The following is a 25,507-nucleotide window of genomic DNA, read 5'->3' as shown; positions in this document are numbered from 1 at the left end:
TAACGCTTATGTTACATTTGTACACATGTACGTTTTGAGAGCTACACACTTGATATCTGTTTTACTGCATAAATTACAAATAAAAAAAAAAAAAAAAAGTAGTAAGATGGGTGCATTAGAATGTATAGCAGTGAATGATGACATAGACTTAATTGGCATCTCAGAGACATAGTGCGAAGAGGATAACCCAATGGGACAGTGCTATACCGGGGTACCAAATTATATCGGCAATGACAGAGAGGAGCACCCGGGAGGCAGTGTAGCGCTTTATGTCCGGGTTGGCATAGAGTCCAACAGGGATACACATCCTACATGAGACTAAATGCACAATTGAATCTTTATGGTAGTAAATCCCTTGTGCGTTGGGGAAGGACTATAGTGATAGTATACTACCGTTCAACTTGGTCAAGATGGTGAGACGGACAGTGAACATGCTAAGAGAAATTAGGGAAGCTAACCAAACTGGTAGTGCAAGTAATAATGGGAGACTTCAATTACCCAAGCACACTGGTGCAGGACAAATCTCACTTCCACTGAAGAATTCAAAGAATCTGTTTATTTGAGAAGATTCAATGTCAAATTCGTTCTTTTTGGCAACTCCATCAATAATAACCAGTGATTTCTTAAAGTCCCCCAATCACTGGCGCTAAAGTGATTACTGCTACAGATTATTACTGTTACCTTGGTCCCTCCCGATGCAGCAGTTGCGAAACACGGGACCATGTCGGGGGACTTTAAGAAATCACTGTTATTATTGATGGAGTTGCCAACAGAACGAATTTGACATTGAATCTTCTCAAATAAACAGATTCTTTGAATTCTTCAGTGGAAGTGAGATTTGTCCTGCACCAGTGTGCTTGTGTACTTGCGGATGTGCAAGGGTTGTGCTTCAGTGTACTTTCAGATTTCAATTACCCCAATACTGACTGGGTAAATGTATTATCGGTACATGCTAGAGAGATAACGTTCCTGGATGGAATAAATGTCAGTTTTATGGAGCAATTGGTTCAGGAACCGACAAGAGAGGGAGAAATTTTAGATCTAATTCTCAGTGGAGCACAGGATTTGGTGAGAGAGGTGTAACGGTGGTGGGGCCGCTTGGCAATAGTGATCATATGATCAAACTTGAATTAATTAATGACTGGAGGGGGACAGTAAGCAAATCCACGGCTCTTGTGCTAAACTTTCAAAAGGGAAACTTTGATAAAATGAGAAAAATAGAAAAAACTGAAAGGAGCAGCTACAAAGGTAAAAAGTGAGCAAGAGGCGTGGTCATTGTTAAAAAATACCATCCTAGAAGCACAGTCCAGATGTATTTCACACATTAAGAAAGGTGGAAAGAAAGCAAAATGATTACCAGCATGGTTAAAAGGGGAGGTGAAAGAAGCTATTTTAGCCAAAAGATCTTCATTCAAAAATTGGAAGAAGGATCCAACAGAAGAAAATAGGATAATGCATAAGCATTGGCAAGTTAAATGTAAGACATTGATAAGACAGGCTAAGAGAGAATTTGAAAAGAAGTTGGCCGTAGAGGCAAAAACTCACAATAAAACTTTAAAAAATATATCCAAAGCAGAAAGCCTGTGAGGGAGTCAGTTGGACCGTTAGATGATCAAGGGGTTAAAGGGGCACTTAGAGAAGATAAGGCCATTGCGGAAAGATTAAATTATTTCTTTGCTTCAGTGTTTACTGAAGAGGATGTTGGGGAGGTACCCGTACTGGAGAAGGTTTTCATGGGTAACGATTCAGATGGACTGAACCCAATCACCGTGAACCTAGAAGATGTGGTAGGCCAGATTGACAAACTGAAGAGTAGTAAATCACCTAGACCGGATGGTATAAACCTCAGGGTTCTGAAGGAACTAAAAAATGAAATTTCAGACCTATTAGTAAAAATTTGTAACCTATCATTAAAATCATCCATTGAACCTGAAGACTGGAAGGTAGCAAATGTAACTCCAATATTTAAAAAGGGCTCCAGGGGCGATCCGGGAAACTACAGACCAGTTAGCCTGACTTCAGTGCCAGGAAAAATAGTGGAAAGTGTTCTAAACATCAAAATCACAGAACATATAGACAGACATGGTTTAATGGAACAAAGTCAGCATGGCTTTATCCAAGGCAAGTCTTGCCTCACAAATCTGCTTCACTTTTTTGAAGGAGTTAATAAACATGTGGATAAAGGTGAACCTGTAGATGTAGTGTATTTGGATTTTCAGAAGGCGTTTGACAAAGTTCCTCATGAGAGGCGTCTAGGAAAAGTAAAAAGTCATGGGATAGGTGGTAATGTCCTTTTGTGGAATACAAACTGGCTAAAAGCAGGAAACAGAGTAGGATTAAATAGACAATTTTCTCAGTGGAAGGGAGTGGGCAGTGGAGTGCCTCAGGGACCCATACTTTTCAATATATTTATAAATGATCTGGAAAGAAATAAGACGAGTGAGGTAATCAAATCTGCAGATGATACAAAATTGTTCAGAGTAGTTAAATCACAAGCAGATTGTGATAAATTGCAGGAAGACCTTGTGAGACTGGAAAATTGGGCATTGAAATGGTAGATAAATTTAATGTGGATAAGTGCAAGGTGATGCATATAGGGAAAAATAACCCATGCTATAGTTACACAACGTTAGGTTCCATATTAAGAGCTAGCACCCAAGAAAGATCTAGGCATCATAGTGTCTTGCCTCACAATTTTGCTACATTTTTTTGAAGGCATAAACAAACATGTGGATAAAGATGAGCCAGTTGATATAGTGTATCTGAATTTCCAAAAGCACTTGACAAAGTCCCTCATGAGAGACTACTTAGGTAAATTAGAAAGTAATGGGATGGGGCCAGTGTCCTAGTGTGGATTGCCAATTGGTTAAAAGACAGGAAACAGAATGTAGGGCTAAATGGTAAATTTTCCCAATGGAAAAAGGTGTATAGTGGAATGCCCCAGGGATCTATTCTGGGACCAGTGCCTTTTAATATATTTATAAATGACGTGGAAAGGGGAACAAGTGAGGTGATCAAATTTGCCGATGACAGAATTATTCAAAGTTGTCAAATCCAAGAGGAGAAGATTGTTATTTATTTGTTGTCTTATTATGTGTTATTTAATTCAATTTTCTCCAAGTTCATTTTCCTGTTCTATGTAAGACTCGTATGTTAAGTCATCCCAATGTTATATGTAAACCGAAGTGATTAGTAACATTGTTACCAGAACCTAGGTATATAAAAAATGTTAAATAATAAATAAATTGCAAGAGAATATTGCAAAACTAGGAGACTGGACATGTAAATGAAATTTAATGTAGATAAGTGCAAAGTGATACACTTAGGGAAGAGAAACCCAAATTATAACTACAAAATGCAAAGTTCCACATTAGGAGTCAGCACTCAGGAAGAGGATCTAGGGGTCACTGAAAATACATGTTGACATGCTCTGCTCAGTGTGCAGCAGCAGCCAAGAAAGCAAATAGAATGCTAGGAAAGGAATGGAGAATAAAACAGAGACTATCATAATGCTTCTGCATCGCTCCATTGTGTGAATCATCTTTGAGCATTTTGTTCAGTTCTGGTCACACAACTCAAGAAAGATACAGTAGAATTAGAAAAGGTACAGAGAAGGGCAACCAAGATGATAAAGGGGATCCCATCGCAAATGCCGGTATATAAGAAATTCAAATAAATAAATAAAATAAATGGAACAATTCCCCTATGAAGAAAAACTAAAGAGGCTAGGACTTCAGTTTGGAGAAGAGACGGCTGAAGGGAGTTTCCTGTATGTACCCGGATCAGTCCAGACTGTGGGTTATGCCTCCCTGCCAGCAGATGGAAACGGAGAAAAACTTCAAGGGTGCCCTTAGTTAACTTGGTGTGCCCACTGCATCCCTTCAGTCTCTGTCTCTAGCAGATGGAGGTGGTGCAAACCTGCAGTCTTGCCCTGATTTAAGTGTTGAGGCTTATCCCTTAAAAAAAAAAAAGAGTATAGCTTTAATTGCTTGCTCTCATCTTCAACTCTTACAGCAAATGAAGCTACAAAAAAAAAAAAAAAAATTTTTTCAGGAAATCCTCCCGGGGGGTAGTTAGGTTCACATGAGCCATCCTCCCTGGTAGACTGTTCAGGAGCCAGGGTTGGTTACCCCATGGGGCTCCTCGCAGGTAAGACGCAGGAGGAGAAACTGGTGGTCTGGTCCCTCTTCCTCCTTGCGACCCAGAGCGAATTGTTTAAAAAAAAAAATTTTTTTAAAAAGCTGCCTGCCGGTTCTTCTCTTTCACAGCTGCACTGCAATTTACATCGGGGGGGCCATCTGAGTGTCTTTAGAGCTTGTCGGGCTCCCTGCCTCGTTTCTTCTGCCGCGGCCATCTTCTTGTATTGCCTGCGGGGAGTCTGATTCCAGACTCTCCCGCGCAGGCCTTTGCCTGCAGTGTATTTCAGGGGAGGAAGGTAGCTCTTATTTAGGCTGCCAGCAGCTTCTCTAAGCCCCTAGGTGCAGTAAAAAGGGCAGCACTTTGGGAAGTCCGGGCCAATCCGTTCCCCCTCAGCGCGGGAACGGGAGTCATTTTGAAAACATTTGCCGATGCTGAAGCAAGAGCAATGGGGGCAGGGGAGCTCCCTCCCGATCTTTCCCCAGTAGATGCAAGCCCTGGGGATATTTTTGATCAAGACCAGGTGGTTTTGCAGGATGGACCCGATCCCCTGGAGGTGGGATGCAGCTAGTTCTACAGATTTCTCCTTGAACTTTGTGCTACTTATGCACAAAGCCTTCTTGGCTACTCAGCAGAGCGGTGCTCTGCGTCTCAGTCATATGGCTCAGCCCCACATTAAGCTTGCCAAACGTATAGAAGCTCCGGCGTCTCTGCGGGTCTCCAAATTGCAGGGCTTGTCCGTGGCAGATGCATCTGCCCCTTCCAATGGTACGGACAGCGGGGCAGCAGACGCGCTGATTTCACCCTTGCCTCCTTTGTGGGCAGAGGAGGACCTAGTAAAGCAGTCCCCTCTAGATGGCGACGACCCTAAGGTGGTCCGCCTATTCCACAGGGAAGAGCTAGAGCCGCTAATTCCCTCTGTTTTATCCGAACTTGGGGTGGATATTCCCCAGGATACCCTTCCGCAGGATTTCATGGACCCAGTTTTAGCGGGCCTGTGAGCACCAACCAAGGCCTTTCCCTTTCATCCCATGCTGCAACAGCTGATGACTTAGGAGTGGGATGTGCCAGTTGCCGGTTTAAGAGTGGGCAGGGCTATGGATAAGCTTAATCCCCTGCTCGACTATTCTCTGGAGCTCTTGAAGTCCCCTAAGGTGGACACGTCAGTGTCAGTGGTAACAAAGCGAACAACTATCCCTGTCGCAGGAACGGCGGCCCTCAAGGATCTCCAGGATAAATAGCTGTAGGTGCTCCTCAAACGGATCTTCGAAGTTTCGGCTTTGGAAATCCGAGTGGTGGTGTGCAGTAGCTATATGCTGCGGGTGAGCCCCGCTGGGTCCAACAATTATTAACTTCCAGAGAACTGCCACCGGGAGAGGCAGAGCAGGCCAAGCGCTTGGAAGCGGCAGTGGTTTATGGAGCGGATGCTCTCTATGATCTCCTGCGGATTTCTTCTCGTACCATGTCTTCTGCTGTATCGGCGCGACGGCTCCTGTGGCTCCGTAACTGGTCGGCAGATGTCTCGTCCAAGGCTCAGTTAAGGGCATTGCCGTTCAAGGGAAAATTTATTTTCGTCGACAACTTGGAACATAAGAACATAAGAAATTGCCATTGCTGGGACAGACCAAGGGTCCATCAAGCCCAGCATCCTGTTTCCAACAGAGGCCAAAACCAGGGCCACAAGAACCTGGCATTACCAAACACTAAGAAGAACCCATGCTACTGATGCAATTAATAGCAGTGGCTATTCCCTAAGTATAATTGATTAATAGCCATTAATGGACTTCTCCTCCAAGAACTTATCCAAACCTTTTTGAACCCAGCTACACTAACTGCACTAACTACCTTCTCTGGCAACCAATTCCAGAGCTTTATTGTGCGTTGAGTGAAAAAGAATTTTCTCCGATTAGTCTTAAAGTGTGTACTTGCTAACTTCATGGAATGCCCCCATAGTCCTTCTATTATTCGAAAGTGTAAATAACCGAGTCACATCTATTCGTTCAAGACCTTCTCATATCCCCCCTCAGCCGTCTCTTCTCCAAGCTGAACAGCCCTAACCTCTTCAGCCTTTCCTCATAGGGGAGCTGTTCCATCCCCTTTAGCATTTTGGTTGCCCTTCTCTGTACCTTCTCCATCGCCAAACTATATCTTTTTTTGAGATGCGGCGACCAGAATTGTACACAGTATTCAAGGTGCGGTCTCACCATGGAGCGATACAGAGGCATTATGACATTTTCCGTTCTATTAACCATTCCCTTCCTAATAATTCCTAACATTCTATTAGCTTTTTTTGACTGCTGCAGCACACTGAGCCTACGATTTTAAAGTATATCCACTATGATGCCTAGATCTTTTTCCTGGGTGGTAGCTCCTAACATGGAACCTAACATCGTGTAACTACAGCAAGGGTTATTTTTCCCTATATGCATCACCTTGCACTTGTCCACATTAAATGTATCACAGTCTGCCTGTGATTTAACTACTCTGAATAATTTTGTATCATCCGCAAATTTGATAACCTCACTCGTCGTATTCCTTTCCAGATCATTTATATATATATTGAAAAGCACCGGTCCCAATACAGATCCCTGAGGTACTCCACTGTTTACCCTTTTCCACTGAGAATATTGACATTTAATCCTACTCTCTGTTTCCTGTCTTTTAACCAGTTTGTAATCCACGAAAGGACATCGCCTCCTATCCCATGACTTTTTAGTTTTCGTAGAAGCCTCTCATGAGGGACTTTGTCAAACGCCTTCTGAAAATCCAAATACACTACATCTACCGGTTCACCTTTATCCACATGTTTATTAACCCCTTCAAAAAAATGGAGCAGTTGATAAAGTCCCTGGGTGAGAACAAAGTCCACAAGCTCCCGGAGGACAGATCAAACCTTCCAGGGGTTTTCTTTCCGCTCGTTCCCGGCTTTGGAGGACAGCGGAAGTTCCGCCAGAGCAGAACCTCAGCCTGCAGCGCAGAAGACAGCCTCTGGGCCGCCAAGCAATTCTGGAACTCTTCCTTTTGGGGTCGCAGAACCACTCGCGAAGCAAGTTCAGCAACATCCCTTGTTTCCAAGTCTTCTCAATGGGATCAGGCCAACCCGTCCCTTGGGTGGGGTGTTTAGCCCGGTTTCACGAGGCATAGGTCAGAATAACCTCTGATCAGTGGGTCCAAAGCATTATCGAACACGGCTACGCTTTGGAATTTGCTCGGCCACTCCAACACTTCTTTCTGGTTTCCCCCTGTGGTTCACGGACCAAGGCTTAGATTGTTCAGCAAACTCTCGGGACAATAAAGGAGGTCCCCCATGAGGATTGGAAGTCGGGATGCTACTCCATTTATTTTGTGGTCCCAAAAAAAGGAGGGAACCTTTCGCCCTATTCTGGACCTAAAAAAGGTAAACAAGGGCCTCAAGATACCTCATTCAAAGCTTACGTTCTGTAATTGCTGCGTTTCGGAAGGGCAAGTTTCTGGCACCCCTAGATCTGATGGAAGCATATTTGCATATACCCATCCGCAAAGATCATCAGAAATGTCTTCGATTCATGATTCTAAGTATGCATTTCCAATTCTGTGCACTGCTGTTCGGTCTGGCTATGGCCCCTTGCACATTCACCAAGGTAATGGTGGTTGTTGCAGCAGCCTTGAGAAAGCAAGGGCTTCTAATTCATCCCTACTTAGATGACTGGCTCATTCGAGCAAAGTCAAGAGACCTCTGCATACAAGCAGTCAACACAATCATCTCAATTCTGGAGTCGCTGGGGTGGGTTGTCAATCAAGCCAAAAGCAACCTCATCCCATTACAGACCATGGACTTCCTAGGAGCACAGTTCGCTACCAGGCTCAGAAAAGTATTTCTCCCGCCGTACCGAGTGACCAAGCTGCAGGAACAAGTTTGTCGCTTGTTAGCGCTGCTACTCCCCAAAGCCTGGGACTATCTACAGGTCCTCGGCTCCATGGCATCCACCTTGGAGTTGGTCTCCTAGGCATTTGCTCATATGAGACCGTTACAATGAGCATTACTTTCCCATTGGGATCCCAAATTGGAGGACTTCCAATTCCCTCTGCCACACACCGATCATGCGAGGTCCAGTCTTGGATGGTGGCTTTGCCCCACAACCTGAGTAGACCTCGAGGGTCCCGGATTAGATCTTGGTGACCACAGATGCCAACCTCTCTGTTTGGGGAGCGGTCTGTCAATCCCGCTCAGTCCAAGGCAGCTGGTTGATCAATAGTCTGGAAACCAAGGCGGTTCGGTAGCGTTGCAGCACTTCCTGCCGTTGTTGCACAATCGAGCAGTCAGAGTCCTCTCCGACCATGCAATGACAGTGGCCTACATCAACCGTCAAGGCGGAACCCAAAAGTCAAGCCGTGGCCGAAGAGGCGGAGCAGCTCATGCTTTGGGGGGGACGGGGGACACACACATCTCGCTCTACTGGGCGGCATCTCACATCACTGGATCAGACAACATTCAGGCAGACTCTCTCAGGTCGAGACGAATGATCCAGGGGAGTGGGAACTGTCAGATCTAGCAGTGGATCTCATCTTAGCAAAGATGGGGGACTCCCCACATGGACTTGATGGCAACAGAAGACAAGGCCAAGGCGCCTCGCTTCTTCAGCCGCAGAAGAGATTGATGCATTGGTTCTCCCATGGCCTGCCTCAGAGCTCCTGTATGTGTTTCCACCCTGGCCTCTGGTGGGCAAAGTTCTACCCAGGATAGAACACCCAGGAACCGTAATCCTAGTTACTCCAGAGTGGCCCCAATGTCCATGGTTCGCGAATCTAGTCAATCTTGCAGTGGATGGGCCCCTGAGGCTCTGTCACCTTCCTAATCTGCTTATTCAGGGCCCTATATTTTTCAACCAGGCAGATCGCTTTTGTCTAGCGGCTTGGCTTTGAAAGGAGGAGGTGGTTAAGGAAGAAAGGGTATTCAGAAGAAGTGATTTCTACTCTATTGCGAGCCCAAAAAACCTCTACCTCTATGTCAGGGTGTGGTGAGTTTAAGACGTGGTGTCGTGGCCAAGGCATTCTCCTCAAAGAGTCTTCAGTGGCTCATATTTTGGCATTTTTGCAGGGCCGGCTTAGTGAAAGATTTGTCCTTTAATTCCCTCCGGGGACAAGTGGCGGCTTTAGGTTCCCTGGTTGGTAGCTCCTTAGCATCACATCCTGATGTGGTTAGATTTCTCAGAGGAGTGAGACATTTGAATCCTCCTGTCAGTCATGTCCCTCCTAGAACCTTAATTTGGTCCTTCGAGTCTTGTGTTATGCCCCAGTTTGAACCTCTAAAAAAAAAAAAAAGCAACATTGAAGGATCTCACTTTGAAAACTGTGTTCTTAGTAACCATATGCTCCGCTCGCAGGATCTCAGAACTACAAGCTCTGTCTTGTAGGGAACCTTTTTTGAGAATCTCTGAATCGGGAGTGTCATTTCACACGGTTCCTTCTTTTTTACCAAAGGTGGTTTCAAGTTTTCATTGTCAGTCAGTAGAACTCCCAGCCTTTTCCAGTTTGTCCTCTGATGAGCTGCAAGCGAGAGCTACGGCATCTGGATGTTTGGCGAGCTCTTTTACGTTATTTGGAAATCACTAATCCTTTCAGATATTCAGATCATCTGTTTGTGGAGCGAACCTAAGAAGGGTCAGAAAGATTCTAAACAAATGATTGCACCATGGTTGAAAGAAGCTATTGCTTCCGCTTACATATGCAAAGGTAGACCCATTCCAGAGGGGTTGAAGACCCATTCCATCTGTTCACAGGCAGCTTCGTGGGCCGAATGCCAGCTGGTATCACCACAAGAAATATGCAGAGCGGCTACCTGGAAGACGCTCCATACATTTACTCGTCACTACCGCTTGGATGTTCAAACCCCAAATGTCAGTAATTTTGGCAGTGGGGTTCTTCGTACAGAACTCTCATCGTCCCACCCTGTTTAGGGAAGCTTTGGTACAGCCCACAGTCTGGACTGATCCGGGTACGTACAGGGAAAAGAAAATCGGTTACCTGCAAATTTTCATTCCTGTAGTACCACGGATCAGTCCAGACGCCCACCCATGAAAGGGTTTTTCCGACGAGTCCATGCTGATATTCACTTTTATTGTAGATAGCTACAGAAGAAGAAAGCTACAGGTTGCTTGTTCACAAAGTTGACTATTACAGTTATTGCTTGATTCTTTGTTATGGTTAATATTTTTTTTACTGTTCTGCTTGGATATTCTTAAGACTGAAGGGATGCAGTGGGTACACCAGGTTAATTAAGGGCACCCTTGAAGTTTTTCTGTCTCCATCTGCTGGATGAGAGGCATAACCCACAGTCTGTACTGATCCATGGTACTACAGGAACGAAAATTATTTATTGGGTTTTTTTATACCCATGTTCGTAGGAAACATCACATAGGTAAGAACCAATTTTCTTATATGATAGAGATCTATAAAATGAGTGGATTGGAACAAGTAAATGTTAATCAGTTGTTTACTCTTTTGAAAAGTACAAAGATGAGGGGTATACACAATGAAATTACTATGCAATACATTTAAAACTAGTAAAAAAATTTTACTCAATGCATAATTAAGCTCTGGAATTTGTTGCCAGAGGATGTGGTGAAAGCTATTAGTGTAGCTGCATTTAAAAAAGATTGGACAAGCTCCTGGAGGAAAAGTCCATTAACAATTAAGAGATTTGCAGAAATCCATTGCTTATTCTTGGGATAAGCAGCATGGAATTTTATCTACCCCTTGGGATCCTGCCAGGTACATGTGACCTGGCTTGGCCACTGTTGGAAACAGGATAATGGGCTTGGTGAACTGTTTGTCTGACCCATTATGGCAAGCCTTATGTGCTTATGTGATGCCAGCAGGGTGCTCCTAGCATTTGGAGGCTGTATGAATCCTGCTGCACAATTGTAAATTCTAATACGGAAGATGATTTGTTGACGTTGAAATAGCCTAAAAGTGCTGCATTGTGAAGTCTTTAGAACTGTCTTTAGTTAAGAGAGACTATGATAACCCAAACCCTGCACTGAATTAACTGGATTGTGCAAAGCCCGAAACAATAAGTAGTTGCATTATAATCTACATTGTGTATGCTAAGCCTGTAATACTTGTAAGCCAAATTATGTTCAGCCTTTGTGAATGTTTGTGTCTTCATATCATCAGCTGCAGGGCCATGCCATCGGGGTGGGGGGATGGGAGGGAGTAGCCAGCAGTCCACTTCCCTAAGGACAGCTGGGGATATAAATCTGCCACTGACTGCAGCAATACAGCCATGGTGCGAGGACAACAGATGCACATTTTTGCGATTGTTTGATTGGGGCAATATCATGTACCTGCTGTTGCCAAGAGATACATGTGCTATTGGGGAACATGTACTATCTGACAGCCCAAGTACTCACTGGCTGCAGTGCATACCAACCTTGTGTGTCCATGGGGAGAGTGAGGGTACGCATGGCTAACAGTCTCCAATGTTAAATAAGGTAGAATGAGAACTTCAGGACCTGGCCTCCGGACCATGCTGCGAGGAGGATCTAGAGCAGTTAAAGGATACACCTTGGGGCATTGTTTTGTGGAGCAGCAGTGTGGGTGTTTGCTGCAAGGTAGTGGATGCTGTTTACACTGCCTTCTCTCCCTTATGGTCAGCTGAAGCACTGGGGCTGTCTTAGAGCTCCTAGATCTGTTAAGCACTTTCAGACCTGGCAGCAAATTGCAAAGCCTACTGAGAGTCCAGCTGGCCAAAGTCTTGAATAGAACCTGTATCCCAGTGCACTTCAAACCATTAACATGCATAAATTATCTTTGTATGAAAAAACATTCATCCCAGTACTAGAGCACCTTTGCTAGGTCAGCCTGTGAATCATAGAACTGCTACTGCTTCCCAGCCTGTGTCCTGCAACATGGATTGGGTATATCAATGGCATCTCCTATGACCCATCAACAACTCCATCAGAAGGGAGGCCTAAGGTTTGGCCCCTGGTCTCTGCTGCTACCTTCTTCCATCACAGAGGGCATGTGCCATTGTAATATCATACTGCAGGCCCCTCCTTCCCTCTAACATCTCTAGATCTTTGCTGTACCTGCCTGGGTCACCAAAGAGAGCATGCATGGGTTATATAACAGTACCCACCATGGTGGTGCAGTGCAGAGGTAGCACTGTCCCCAGGGCCTGGGCTTCTAATATGCTAAGTGGACTGTTGTCTAGAGTGCCACATCTTTGGGAAAGGGGTGAGGGGGCATAGCAAAACAAGCTGCTGGCAGAACCCATCTTGCAGCAGCTGAAGAGCCCCTGCCAGCAGTGTCTGAAGAGTGCAGGAGCTGTTCAGTAGGAGGGGAGATGCAAGGCTGAAAGTTGCTAGGGCACCCAACACCCTGATGGGGCTTGCAGGCTGCCTCCCTACCTTGTGTCAAAACAGGCTGAGCTGGGACCAGAGAAGCCATGCAGCTGGAGAGCAAGATGAAAATCCTGTTCCTGTCACAGGCCCTGCCGAAGATCCTGTCCAACAAGGAAGTAAAGCAGTCCTGCACCCCAGCTGTGCAAAGCCTGAGGTGGCCCAGCAGTACACACAGGTACCCATTATCCATGCTATACAGGGCATTTTGCCAGCATCTCAGCTTTAGGCTTAAAGAGCAGCCCTTATGTCTGTTAGCAAGGGCTTGAAAGTGCCTGCCACTGAAATCTTGCACTGATATTTCTGACATTGCTCCTAGGTTACCCCCCCCCCCCCCCCCCCAATCTGGGATCCCAAGCCAGGATAAAAAATGCACAGTTCTGCATTTTTAATTTTTTTTTTTTTTTGTGAGGCAGGATAATAGAACTCAGCTTCCAACAGATGAAAATATATAAACAGAAATGGGCATGTGTTCCAGTTGGGTTGAAAGAGCATGAGTAAGTTACCCCCCATCCCCCATCTTGTGAGGAGAGGAAGAGAACAATGCTTTTGGGGACAGAGCAACTATTTGTTTTGCCTACTAATACAACTTATGCTATCAGCTACAGAGCTGAGCAAGGTTTCTGGTTCTCATGTAAGCTCAGCAAAAGTTTTGCCTCGTGGAAGCTGCAAGCTTGATTTATCACATTAGTTTCAAGCTTAGGTACAAGAAACGTAAAGATGCATTGGAGCCTTCTTGTCTGGTGAACCTGAATCCATTTACTGATCTGGCTCTGGTTGAAAAGTAACTCAGTCCCTTAGTACCATAATAAGAGAAAAGTTGCTGACACACATCTTCCCATTCCAGCCCTCAAGTTTGATGGGGATGCCATGTTACAGTCCATAGAAAAGCTAGTCACCTACATTCAAGACTGGCGAGGGAGCTCCTGCACTGGGGGAATCTCCCAATCAAATGTAACTGAAAGTCTGCACTGGGCCACGGAATAGGGAACACAAACTAAGAGCACAATTTGTAAAAATCAAATGATGTTTGCACATAATGCTAGCTGATTTTCTACAGCCTCTTTCATGATCCATTTTCCAAAGGATCAACAGCATTTATTATTTACAAAACTGATTTATTTTGAACTGGTTCCAAGACAGCGCTCTGCAACAAACATATTGTAACAAGAGAACAATGCAAATGCGCAGAAGCAACATTAAGTTTCCAGCAGCAGTCTGAGGCTTCCAATACCAGGCTTTCTAGTATCCACTACAACTACACAAAACAAAGACATTGCTTAATGACCAAAATCAATATTTTATTAAACCAAATACCTCTCATGCAACAGCATGACTGAAAACTCTCATAATTTAGCTTTAGCAATTTAAAAAACAAAATCTGAGCAAGCAGCCTTGTACAGCATGGTGAAAATGCCAAAGATAAGGCTAGTCTACAGTTTTACTGTACGCTTAAAACAACGTTTTCAAAAGCGTTTCTTGCTTAGCAGTATCAATTATATCTTTGTCATTAAATACAGGCACATTGTCAAATCACTTCTTTACTTCTCCTAAGTCTTCAATGCTGTCATCATCCACCTGTGCAAAAAAAAAAAAAAATAATAATTTTGTGTATACAAATTCTTCACTTTATGCTTCTTGGTTGGCAGAAGACATTACTCAGGCTGCACAAGGACCTGCCTTAAGCCCCAGCTCAGTTATGTGCACTCCTCTGCAAATGTCCATGTCCTTCCCTTGCAGGAGTCGTTGGGCCAAATTCATCAATAACATTTTCCCCCCATTTCTGTGTCTATAGAAAAAACGTTTTATTGACTAAGACCCAGATATACAGAGCTCAAGGCTCAAGTAGCACTCAGCAAATCAAGCACGAATGAGATCTGCTGTAGCTGAGGGGAGCAAAACTACCCTTTTGGGACCCATTCACTGTTTTATCTTTCACATGGCAGATACTGCACACCCTCCATCCCCCACTTCCTCCCTGTAGGATGTGTCTGAATTACCTCAGGCCACTTTTCCTGGATTACATCAATGATGTCATCTGTGAAATCTCCCTGAATGATGATCTCATCTTCTCCTGTTACTGAAGCCCCACACGAGAACTTCTGAGCAAACAACCTTTGTGCTTCCTTCAGATCTATTTCTGTTTGAAGAAAGGACAAGGTCTTGGCTCAGACCCTAATGTTTCATGTCAAATATTTCCACAGCTTTAAACACAATCCTATTCATTTATTAATATACATAAATATAGAATGGCATGGCAGCCCCAGTACATGAGATTTCACCATGCCTCAAATACAATGTAGATCAAAGGCTGAAGCTGCAGTGCTTTCAGCCACCTCAAAAGATACTGCTAAGTAACTCAGGGCTGTACACTGCATTTAGGTTATACCCCTAGAAAATTCAAAAGAAAGCAACATGGACCTATGATGTAATAAGGATATCAGTAAAAACATGGCCCATTGTCCAATTAAAATATATTAAACATTGAGCAATTGCCGCCATAAAAAAAGGACAAAATTTAAAAGCTTCCCAGTTTCATCCTCAGGCAGCAGAGTAGGTTAAGCTGCACTTCACAATTCAGTACATCTTGTCAATTTGACAGTCTCAGGAGTTCCAGCTACAGTAAATCCAGGGGACACAAAAGTAATCTTCAACACAAATCATACTGTTTGATTCTGACGTTCAAATTCTAAACCAAAAGTATTTTAAATAACCTAATTTCTGAGTGTCACAATATCAGTACGTCATGGACAAACACGCGTCTTGGTGTGCTCATGGTACCTTTTCTAACTAAGGCATTGGTTTTTACCATCGTTTTTTTTTTCAAGTCATACTAAATTACAAACAGGGATCTTAATCCTCGAGTGGCACAGCACGGAACAAATTTATATAGTACACGTGACCAGCTGGCACAGATTGCTGAATATGCATCCATCTGCTCTCCGTGCTCCAGGTGGTGTATTTAGAATCTAGCTAAAGGAGTTGTACAAACCCTTGAGCTCATGAAAGTAGGAGCAGTATAAGACATATTTTTAAAAAATAAGACAATGAGACAAAAAGTAAAAAAAGAGGACAAGAAGGTAAAAGCAGTGTGCATGGTTGGTTGAGTAAATATACTGGAATCATGCAGGACTATCTACAGTTTTTCAGATAAATTCAAGACTTACCAAAAGTACCTAATCCACAAACTCTTGTGACGTATTTCTTTTTGGCTCTTGGAATTTTGGCTATCGTTACCTTCTGAGGTACTGTCTTCTTTTTCTGTTTTATTTGACCTCTTCCGCCTTTAAAACACAATTAAGGAAGAGCTTGATGTGCATGAAAATATCTTTAGTCTAGCAAGCACTGTTCTTGCACCCACTCAAATGCAGTAAGAAGTTACATTTTGGCACATCTGAGAGGAATAAAAGTATTCACTATTTATAAAAGCCTCTGAATTTAATTCCTGTTATACACACATCAGGACTGGGACCTGGGCAGCTAACCAATGCATAAGAACACAACATAACATAAGATTTGCCATACTGGGTCCATCAAGGCCAGCATCCTGTTTCCAACACTGGCCAATCCAGGGTACAAGTACCCAAAAACTAATTCCCTGTATGGACCAGGATCAGTCCAGACCGCTGGGGTATGCCTCCCTTCCACCAGATGGAGTCAGAGAAAAGCTGAAAGGCACCCCCTGATAACCTGGTGTGCCACCTGCGATCCTTCTGTATTTCTCTGACTCCAGCAGATCAAGGATGGCATAACCTGCGGTCCTGATCCTTTGCAAAATTCTTTAATTGATTAATAAGTGAAGGGGGTATCCTAACCTTAGTACCTTTGACTAGATCAACTTGTGGTAAGTAGTGAAAAAAAAAAAAAAAGGGGAAGACTCAGATCACTTGTAATAGCAGGCAAGGCTGGGCACCTGCCCTTGGCCTTAATACCTGGAGAATATTGACCAGCCCGGTGAGTTGGGGGGGGGATTTACCGGTGGGCCAGTCCCTCCCCCCCACACAGTGCCAGAGACGTCTAATTCCTCTGGTGGGAGCTACAAATTGTATATTAAGCCCAGGGCATACATTCCCCTGGTTGAGTAGCTCTGAAAAGGAAAAAATAAATACATAAATAAAAGACAAAGGATAAGCCTTTTAAACAGAGCGAGCCTGCTGAAATCTCCCGGGGCTCCAGAGGTGGTGAATTGCTTCACTCAGCTGATTTTTTTTTACTTAACGGCTTAAACTGCCATGCCGCGAGGATTGCGATGTGGGAGAGCCGGCAGTGCAGCTCTCTCGCGAAGGCCTCTGCTCCCGCTGTATCCCCGAGGGTGAAGGGCCTTCGCAGCTGCCGATTGCAGGGAAAAGATCAGTGTTGCCGCGATTGTGCGGCTTAGGCCGCAGTCAGACAAGTTCACACAAGGAGAGGTCTGCCCCATCCCCGACAAGCATGGGAACGGCGGCCATTTTGCCCGATTCGGGCCCCGATGCTGTGCAGGGCTCAGATGCACAGGGGGGAGGGGATTTCCCGCCGATTTCTCTGCCTACATTAAGCCCCCAAAGGCCTTGCGATTTGGGACATGATTCTCCTCCTCCTCCTCATGTGCCCGGGGGGGGGGGGGGGGGGGGCCTTAAAGAGACAGCACCCATTTTCTTCTCAGTTTATTTTACTGCTTCACAAAGCTTATATGGAGGCTGAGGCAGATTTGGATGGGCAATATTCTCCTCCTGCTAAGCTCCCCAGGCCTGTGGAGCATCAAGGGGCTCCTAGGACCCGGCCTTCCCGTCCCGCTCCTGACGCTGAGCTACCGGTGCCTTCCACTCCTCCGGGGTCCCTGCTTCCAGACCCCTCCCCGGTGGATTCGAGCGATGATGTTGACAATGCTGCTCCAGTGGAGGGGGGATGATCCGCGGGTGGTCCGGTTATTTCGTAAGGAGGAGCTAGACCCTTTTATTCCTCATGTGCTACAGAAACTAGATATTCAGGCTCCGCAGCCAGTGACTGATCCTTCTTCAGGGGATCTTATTTGTCAGGCCTGCAGGCCCCTCCTAGAACTTTTCCTTTCCACCCAATGCTTTTACAGCTTATGACCCGGGAATGGGATGCGCCTGAAGCCACCCTAAGCGTTAATAGGGCCATGGAAAAACTTTACCCACTGCCGGACGCGTTCTTGGATCTTCTCAAGATCCCTAAGGTGGACGCGGCCGTGTTGGCCATCGCCAAGCGCACCTTGGTTCCGGTAATTGGGAGGAGCAGCTCTCAAGGACCTCCAGGATAGAAAGCTGGAGGTTCTACTCAAGCGGATATTTGAAGTATTGGCCCTCGGAGTTAGGGCGGCCTTCTGTAGTTGTCTCATACAGAGAGCTACCCTTAGATGGTGTTTCAGCAATTACTCACAACCTCAAGAGCTCCCTCCGGCAGAGGCAGAACTGGTCTGACCGCATTGAAGTGGCAGTTGCTTATACAGTGGACGCTTTGTACGATCTTCTTCGTACTTCTGCACGCATGAATTCCTCAGTAGTTTTCGGCAAGGAGGCTTCTTTGGCTCTGCAATTGGTCGGCTGATGTCTAAGTCTCAGTTGGGCGCTTTTCTGTTTAGAGGAAAGCTATTATTTGGAGATGATTGGAATAACTGCTTAAATCCTTAGGGGACAATAAGGTTTACAAGCTCCCAGAGCACAAGCCCAGGCCGTCTCACCCTTTTGGTGCGACCTGGGGTAGTTTTCAGGGTCACCGACAGTCGTCGGCAAGGTCTCAGGCTTGGGCTCAATCCTTTTGTGGTAGACTGCCTCAGCGCAACGGATCCTCCCAAGGATTTTCTTCCAACAAGGCTTCCAATGAAGGTGCGCCGGCCATTCCTCCTTTCCAGAGATCGGGGGTCGTCTCTCCCTGTTTCGCGAGGAATGGGTCAAGTTTACTTCGGACCAGTGGGTTCCAGATATAGAACACTGTTACACTTTGGATTTTGCTTGCCCACTTCGGGATCTGTTCTTGGTGTCTCCTTGCGGGTCTCAGGGCAAAGCAACAGGTCATATTCCAAACCCTGCTCGGCTCAAGGCTCTGGGTGCGGTTGTCCGGTGCCACCGAACGAATGTCGGACTGGCGGGTACTCCCATTTATTATGTAGTCCCCAAGGAGGGCTCCTTCCAGCCGATATTGGACTTAAAGGGTCAGAGCACTACGGGTCCCTCATTTTCGATTGGAGACGTTGAGGTCCGTCATTGCGGCCATCCACAAAGGCAAATTTTTGGCTTCTTTGGATCTGATGGAGGTTTACCTTCACATAGGAATCAGACAGCATCATCGAAGGTTTCTGCGGTTCATGGTCTTGGGCGAGCATTACCAGTTTCGTGCGCTTGCCGTTCTGTTTAGCGACGGCTCCCCGCGTCTTCACCAAGGTGATGGTGGTAGTGGCAGTATGTTCGCGGTGGGAGGGGATTTTAGTTCATCCCTATCTGGACAACTGGCTCATTCGAGTGAAATCGGAAGAGCTCCTCAAGGTGGAGGTGCAGTCTGTTTTGCATCGCCTCCATTTGCTCTGATGGGTTGTCAATTTCTCCAAGAGCCAATTGGTACCGTCCCAGGTGTCGGAATTTCTGGGAGCATGGTTCGATACGACTGTGGGCAAGGTTTTCCTGCCTCGGGAGAGGATGGGCAAACTAATGTCTCAGGTTAGACATCTTTTGGCCCTTCCGTTGCCCAAGGTATGGGACTATTTGCATTTTCTTGGTTCTATGGCGTCTACTCTGGAGTTGGTTCCCTGGGCGTTTGCTCATATGAGGCCTTTGCAGAGGGCGTTGCTTTCCCATTGGGACCCCAAGTCTGAGGAGTTCCACTTTGCCCCTTCTGGATCCAGCCAGGGCCCCAGTCTAGAATGATAGTTGATCCCCGATCACTTACAGCAGAGAATCCACAGTAGATGATCGTGACAACGGATGCCAGCCTTTCCGGTTGGGGGTCAGTGTCAGTCACGATCAAGGCACAAGGTCAATAGACAGCACAGGAGTCCAGGAGACAAGGGTGGTTTGTCTAGCATTGTGCCACTTTCTCCTGCTAATCCAGCATCGTTTGGTAAGGATCCTTTTTGAGCAACGCAACAACCGTGGCTTCCATAATCGTCAAGGGGGGGGGGGGGGGGGGGAGGAAGAGGCGGCCAGTGGCCACAGAGGTGGACAAGTTGATGGTCTGGAAGGAACGCAATCTGCCTCCAGTTGGCGGCGTCACACATAGCCGGAATGGAACAACTTCCAGGCAGATTTTCTCAGTCCACCAAAGGCTAGAACCCGGCGAATGGGAACTGTTCTGGATTTGATGGTGACTCGGTTGAATGCGAAGCAGCTTGTTTCTTCAGTCACAGAAGGGAGCACGGGTCGGAAGGGGTGGATGCCCTGGTTCTTCTGTGGCCTCACGACGCGCTCCTCTATGTGTTTCCTCCTTGGCCGTTGGTGGGGAAGGTCTTAAGGCGAATAGAGTCCCACCGGGGGCCGGTTATTCTCGTAGCTCCGGAGTGGCCGCAGAGGCCGTGGTTTGCAGACCTGATCAACTTGGCGGTAGACGGTCCCTACCGAATTTACTCCGACAGGGTCCAGTATTTTTCGATCAGGCGGCTCGCTTTGAGAGGAGACAGTTGAGAAAGAAGGGCTATCCGCATACGGTGATTACCACTCTACTACATGCACGAAAGACTACTTCTCTCACTTAAGTTCGGGTGTGGAAGGTTTTCGATTCCTGGTGCAGTGGGTTGAAGGTGTCCCTGCGCCAGGCCACTATTGTGCACATTCTCGCGTTCTTGCAGGAAGGCTTAAAGAAAGGACTGGTGTATAGCTCGCTCCGGGTTCAGGTAGTGGCATTAGGCTGTTTAAGAGGTAAGGTTGATGGTACATCCATTGCAGGACATCCGGATGTGGCGCGTTTTTCAAAGGGAGCCAAACATTTACACCCGCCAGTGCATGCAGTGTGTCCTTCGTGGAGTTTAAATTTGGTTCTTCGTGGGCTCTGAGGTCCTCCCTTTGAGCCTATCAAGCGGGCTATGTTGAAAGATTTAACACTCAAGGCGGTGTTCCTTGTGGCTATCTGTTCGGCCAGACAAATATCGGAGATTCAAGCGTTGTCCTGCAGAGAACTGTTCTTGCGAATCTCGGACTCTGGGGTTTCGCTTCAGATGGTGCCTTCTTTTCTGCCGAAGGTTGTATCGGCGTTTCACGTAAATCAGCCAGTTGAGTTACCAGCTTTCCAGATTTGGATAGGAATTCTCCTCAGGCTCAGGATTTGAGGAGGCTGGACGTCCGCAGGATACTTCTGGCGGTACTTGGAAGTGACTAATGCTTTTCGATTGTCAGATCATCTTTTTGTCTTATGGAGCGGTCCTAAGAAAGGGTGTAAGGCTTCAAAGACTACTATTGCCCGATGGTTGAAGGACGCTATTGCTTCAGCATACATATGTCACGGGCAGCAAGTGCCAGATGGTCTTAAGGCTCATTCGATCAGATCTCAAGCAGCATCTTGGGCAGAGAGCCAATGTATTTCGCCACAAGAGATTTGCAGAGCAGCTACTTGGAATCTTTGCACACGTTTGCTAAGTATTACCATTTGGATGTCTGGGTTCCAGATGTTGATTCTTTTGGCAGCAGTGTGCTTCGAGCGGGGACTCTCCAGGTCCCACCCCATTTAGGGCAGCTTGGGTACATCCCAGCGGTCTGTACTGATCCTGGTACATACAGGGAAAGGAAAATTGGTTCTTACCTGCTAGTTTTTGTTCCTGTAGTACCAAGGATCAGTCCAGATGCCCGCCCAGGGGTATAGTGTTCTGGACAGTCCGCTTGATTGGTTTTGGGGTTTTTCTCTCTGCAGTTTTTAGACGAACCTGAAGATTTTCAAGCAAGCTTATCCATGGAAGCATTTCAATCCGTACTCTTGTCCTGTACATAGTTTTCACAGGTTATTGTTCAGCTAAATTCTCTTGATCTAGTCATTGGTTGTTTAAATTTACTTCATTCTGCTTTGATATTGATTATACTGAAGGATCGCAGGTGGCACACCAGGTTACCTGGTGGTGCTTTTCAGCTTTTCTCTGACTCCATCTGCTGGAAGGGAGGCATAACCCAGCAGTCCGGACTGATCCTTGGTACTACAGGAACGAAAATTAGCAGGTAAGAACCAATTTTCCTGTATATCCCATGCTACTGATGCCAGTAATAGCAGTGGCTGTTCTCCAAGTCAACTTGATTAATAGCAGTTAATAGACTTCTCCTCCAAGAACTTATCCAAACCTTTTTTAAACCCAGCTACACTAACTGCACTAACCATATTCTCTGGCAACAAACCCCAGAGCTTAATTGTGCGCTGAGTGAAAAATAATTTTCTCCAATTAGTTTTAAATGTGCTACTTGCTAACTTCATGGAGTGCCCCCTAGTCCTATTATCCAAAAGAGTAAATAACCGATTCACATTTAGCCATTCTAGACCTCTCATGATTTTAAAGACCTCTACTCATATTCCCCCTCAGCCGTCTTCTCCAAGCTGAAAAGTCCTAACTTTTTTGCCTTTCCTCATAGGGAAGCTGTTCCATCCCCTTTATAGCAGCCGAATTCCTATGCAGCTATACCATTTAGGAAAAGATCAAGTGGTCAGCCATGCAACTTAACCATTTTTCTTCAAGTCTTTTGGCGTCACCTGCAGGCAGAGGATGTGCAATTTAGCTTAAGTTCCAACAGCAGAGGTTGTGACATTTTTAGGGAGAATACCAAAAAGGTCTGCAACATCTACTAGTAAGACCAACAAAATGGATGTGGTGGGAATGGGTTAGGGTCTCACTCACTCCCTTATTCATTTTATTTTATATTCTGCTTTTCAGCATTTCAAAGCGGATTACATTCAGGTACTGCAGGTATTTCTCTATCTCTAGAGGGCTCATAATCTGAGGCAACGGCAGGTGAAGTGACTTGCCCAGTCAGAAGGAGCGGCAGTGGGATTTGAACCTTGGTTTCCTTAGTTCATAGCCCACTGCTCTAACCACTAGGCTACTTTTCCACCCTGCCACTCTCTCAGCTCTCTCCCCCTCCCCTCCACAGCCCTTGCTTCTCCCTGCCCACCTCAAATACTCTCCCTATTACAGCTCTTACTTGCTCCTTGCCTGCCTCACGCTCTCTCCCCACAGCTCTCACTTGCTCCCCCATCCACCTTGCACCCTTCCCCCATCTCAACAGCTCTCACTTGCTTTCTGCCCACCCCACACCCCCCAAGCTCTTGCTTGCTTCCTGCCCTGCTGTGAGGGTCTAAAGGCTGCTTTTTAAAGATGGCACAAGGACAGGCTCCAGCTCTGCACCCCTCCTATTCAAGGTGGCCCCAGCTCACCTATCACATCCCAGTTGCTAAAGATGTGGGGAACGACGTATGCTGATATAGCAGGACCAGAATTCTGCTGTCGTGAGTGAACATTTCAGGGGATTATATAACGGGATATTGTATTTTATATTTTATGAATGGCTAGAGATAGAGGTTAGAGTGAATTTACAGTAGAAAATGTTTTAGAGAGGGATATGCCAGTTTTGATAAATTGGGGTGATTATGCTGATGACTACATGTGTTTTAATATGCATTTATGTAAATTATTGCAAGCAGTTTGGAACTAATTAACATATGTAAATAACAAATAAAGGATCAGACTGATGCCTCAAGACAGTGCTCTCTGGCTCTGAGCAGCAGGGGGTTGAGCAAAACGTTTGCACGAGCCACCATCTGGCAAGTGTGCCAAGGGATGCCTATTCCTGCTCCAGAGCCTTGATCTGTGATGAACTTGAGCTAGGCTTCTGTAGGGCAGTTTCTAAACCAGTCCTCAGGGAGCCTGCTAGCTAGGTTGCTTTTCAAGATATTCCTAATGACTATGCATGAAACATATCTACATCCATCTGTGCCAAGAACCAGACTGACCTCGGTGGTGAGTAAATTAAAGGAACTTCTGCTGAAACAGAGGACAGTGCTGATCCGGTGAATTACAGAATAAGAAGCAGCATAGATATACCAGAAGCAGGTCTTGTCAGATGAGTCTGATTGCAGATTTAGATCAGAGGAAAGTACTAGATGTAGTGCACTTTTATTTTGGCAAGGCCTTTGACAATTCCACATAGGAAAATTGGTCCTTACCTGCTAGTTTTCGTTCCTGTAGTACTATGGATCAGTCCAGACTCCTGGGTTTTGCCTCCCCTCCAGCAGATGGAGACAGAAGTTTGAACGGACTCTGCCCTATATCCCGAGGTGCCACCTAGAGTCTGTCGGTATTACACTATACCCAAGCAGAAAAGTTAAACCATAACCTCCACTATAACAAAACCTCCCCCGAAGAGCAAAGGGAATGAAACCTGTAACATAACTAACGAAACATGCACATATTCACACCCTGTAAGGGGGGCATACACTATCAGAACATCTGATAGTTATTTCATATTCTGCAGATCTAACTACTGAACTCAGTTTCCCCCAACTCTGAAATGGGCGGGACTCTGGACTGATCCGTGGTACTACAGGAACGAAAATTAGCAAGTAAGGACCAATTTTCCTTTCCCTGTACGCACCCAGATCAGTCCAGACTCCTGGGATGTACCAAAGCTTCCCTACCCGGGGTGGGACTGAGAGAATCCCGCTCGGAGCACATTAGCCCCGAAGGAACCGGGCTCTGGGGTCTAGACATCCAGGCGATAATGTCTGGCAAAAGTGTGTGTAGATTTCCAAGTAGCCGCCCGACAAATTTCCTGCGGTGACACCTGTTGACATTCTGCCCACGAGGCCGCTTGCGACCAAGTAGAATGAGCCCGAAGACCAATCGGGATCGGACGGCCCTGAACTAGATATGCCAAGACAATCGCTTCCTTTAGCCAGCGCGCAATAGTGGCCCCTGAAGCTTTTTGACCCTTCCTGGGGCCACTCCACAGGACAAAAAGATGGTCCAAGAGACGGAAACTATTCGTAACCTCCAAGTAATGCAACAGCGCTCTTTTCACGTCCAACTTCCTCAGATCCCTAGACTCGGGAGTAGAAGAATCCAGGTCTACAAAGGAAGGGAGCTCCACAGACTGATTCAAATGAAGAGAGGACACCACTGTCGGGAGAAAGGAGGGAACCATCCGCAAGGAGATTCCTGCCTCTGTAATCCGTAGGAAGGGCTCCCTGCAAGATAAGGCCTGAAGCTCCGATACATGCCTTGCTGAGGAGATAACCACTAAGACGACCACTTTCAATGTCAGATCCTTCAGAGTCGCTCATTTCAACGGCTCGAAAGGCGCATTACAAAGGGTGCGGAGGATCAGATTCAGCTTCCACAAGGGACAGGGGTTCCGAACCGGAGGACGCAGATGCTTGGCCCCATGCAAAAAAATGAGCTAGATCCGAATGGGATGCTAGGGCAATGCCGTGCACCTTACCCCCAAAAACAACCAAGGGCCGCCATCTGGAGTCTTAGGGAATTAAAGGCCAACCCCTTAGCTAGCCCTGCCTGCAAAAAGGCCAAAACACCCGCAACTGAAGCCCTGGACGGCTCCACCTCATGGACCAGACACCAGGTCTCAAAAATACCCCAAACTAACATACGCCATGGAGGTAGAAGGTTTCGAGATTGTAAGAGCGTGGCAATCACTGCATCTGAGTAACCCTTACCCCTTAATCTCCACATTTCAAAAGCCATGCCACTAGACAGAAGTGATCTGCCTCTTGTAAACAAACGCGGCCTTGGTGCAGAAGGTTCGGAGACTGATGAAACCTCAGAGGTCTGTCTACTGCTAAACTCACGAGGTCCGCAAACCATGGGTGATGCGGCCACTCTGGCGCCACTAGCACTCTTCGCCCGGATGAGCTTCGATGCAACGCAGGACCTTGACAACCAATGGCCAAGCCGGAACACGTACAGCAGAATGTCCTTCGGCCAGGGCATCTACGCCCTCCGTTCCTGCTCCCGACGCCGACTGAAGAATCAGGGAACCTTGGCATTGCAAAATGTCGCCATCAGGTCCATGGAG

General features: G+C 46.2%; 1 protein-coding gene across 1 annotated transcript in view; it reads right to left on the bottom strand.

The window, feature by feature from the left end:
• Positions 1-13,798: 13,798 nt before the first annotated feature.
• Positions 13,799-25,507, bottom strand: part of DENR (density regulated re-initiation and release factor) — a 32,768-nt gene continuing 21,059 nt past the window's right edge. The window contains exons 5-7 of the mRNA XM_029571223.1: positions 15,686-15,802; positions 14,519-14,658; positions 13,799-14,096 (exon numbers count right to left, since the gene is read on the bottom strand). Of these exons, the coding sequence (XP_029427083.1) occupies positions 14,052-14,096; positions 14,519-14,658; positions 15,686-15,802 (302 nt within the window). The 3' untranslated portion in view covers positions 13,799-14,051. The remainder of the gene's footprint in view (positions 14,097-14,518; positions 14,659-15,685; positions 15,803-25,507) is intronic.

Source organism: Rhinatrema bivittatum, chromosome 11 (genome assembly GCF_901001135.1).
Source record: "Rhinatrema bivittatum chromosome 11, aRhiBiv1.1, whole genome shotgun sequence".
Classification (NCBI taxonomy): Eukaryota; Metazoa; Chordata; class Amphibia; order Gymnophiona; family Rhinatrematidae; genus Rhinatrema; species Rhinatrema bivittatum.
The sequence above is the reverse complement of the archived record's forward strand: the minus strand, read 5'-3'. Positions and strand labels throughout refer to the sequence as shown.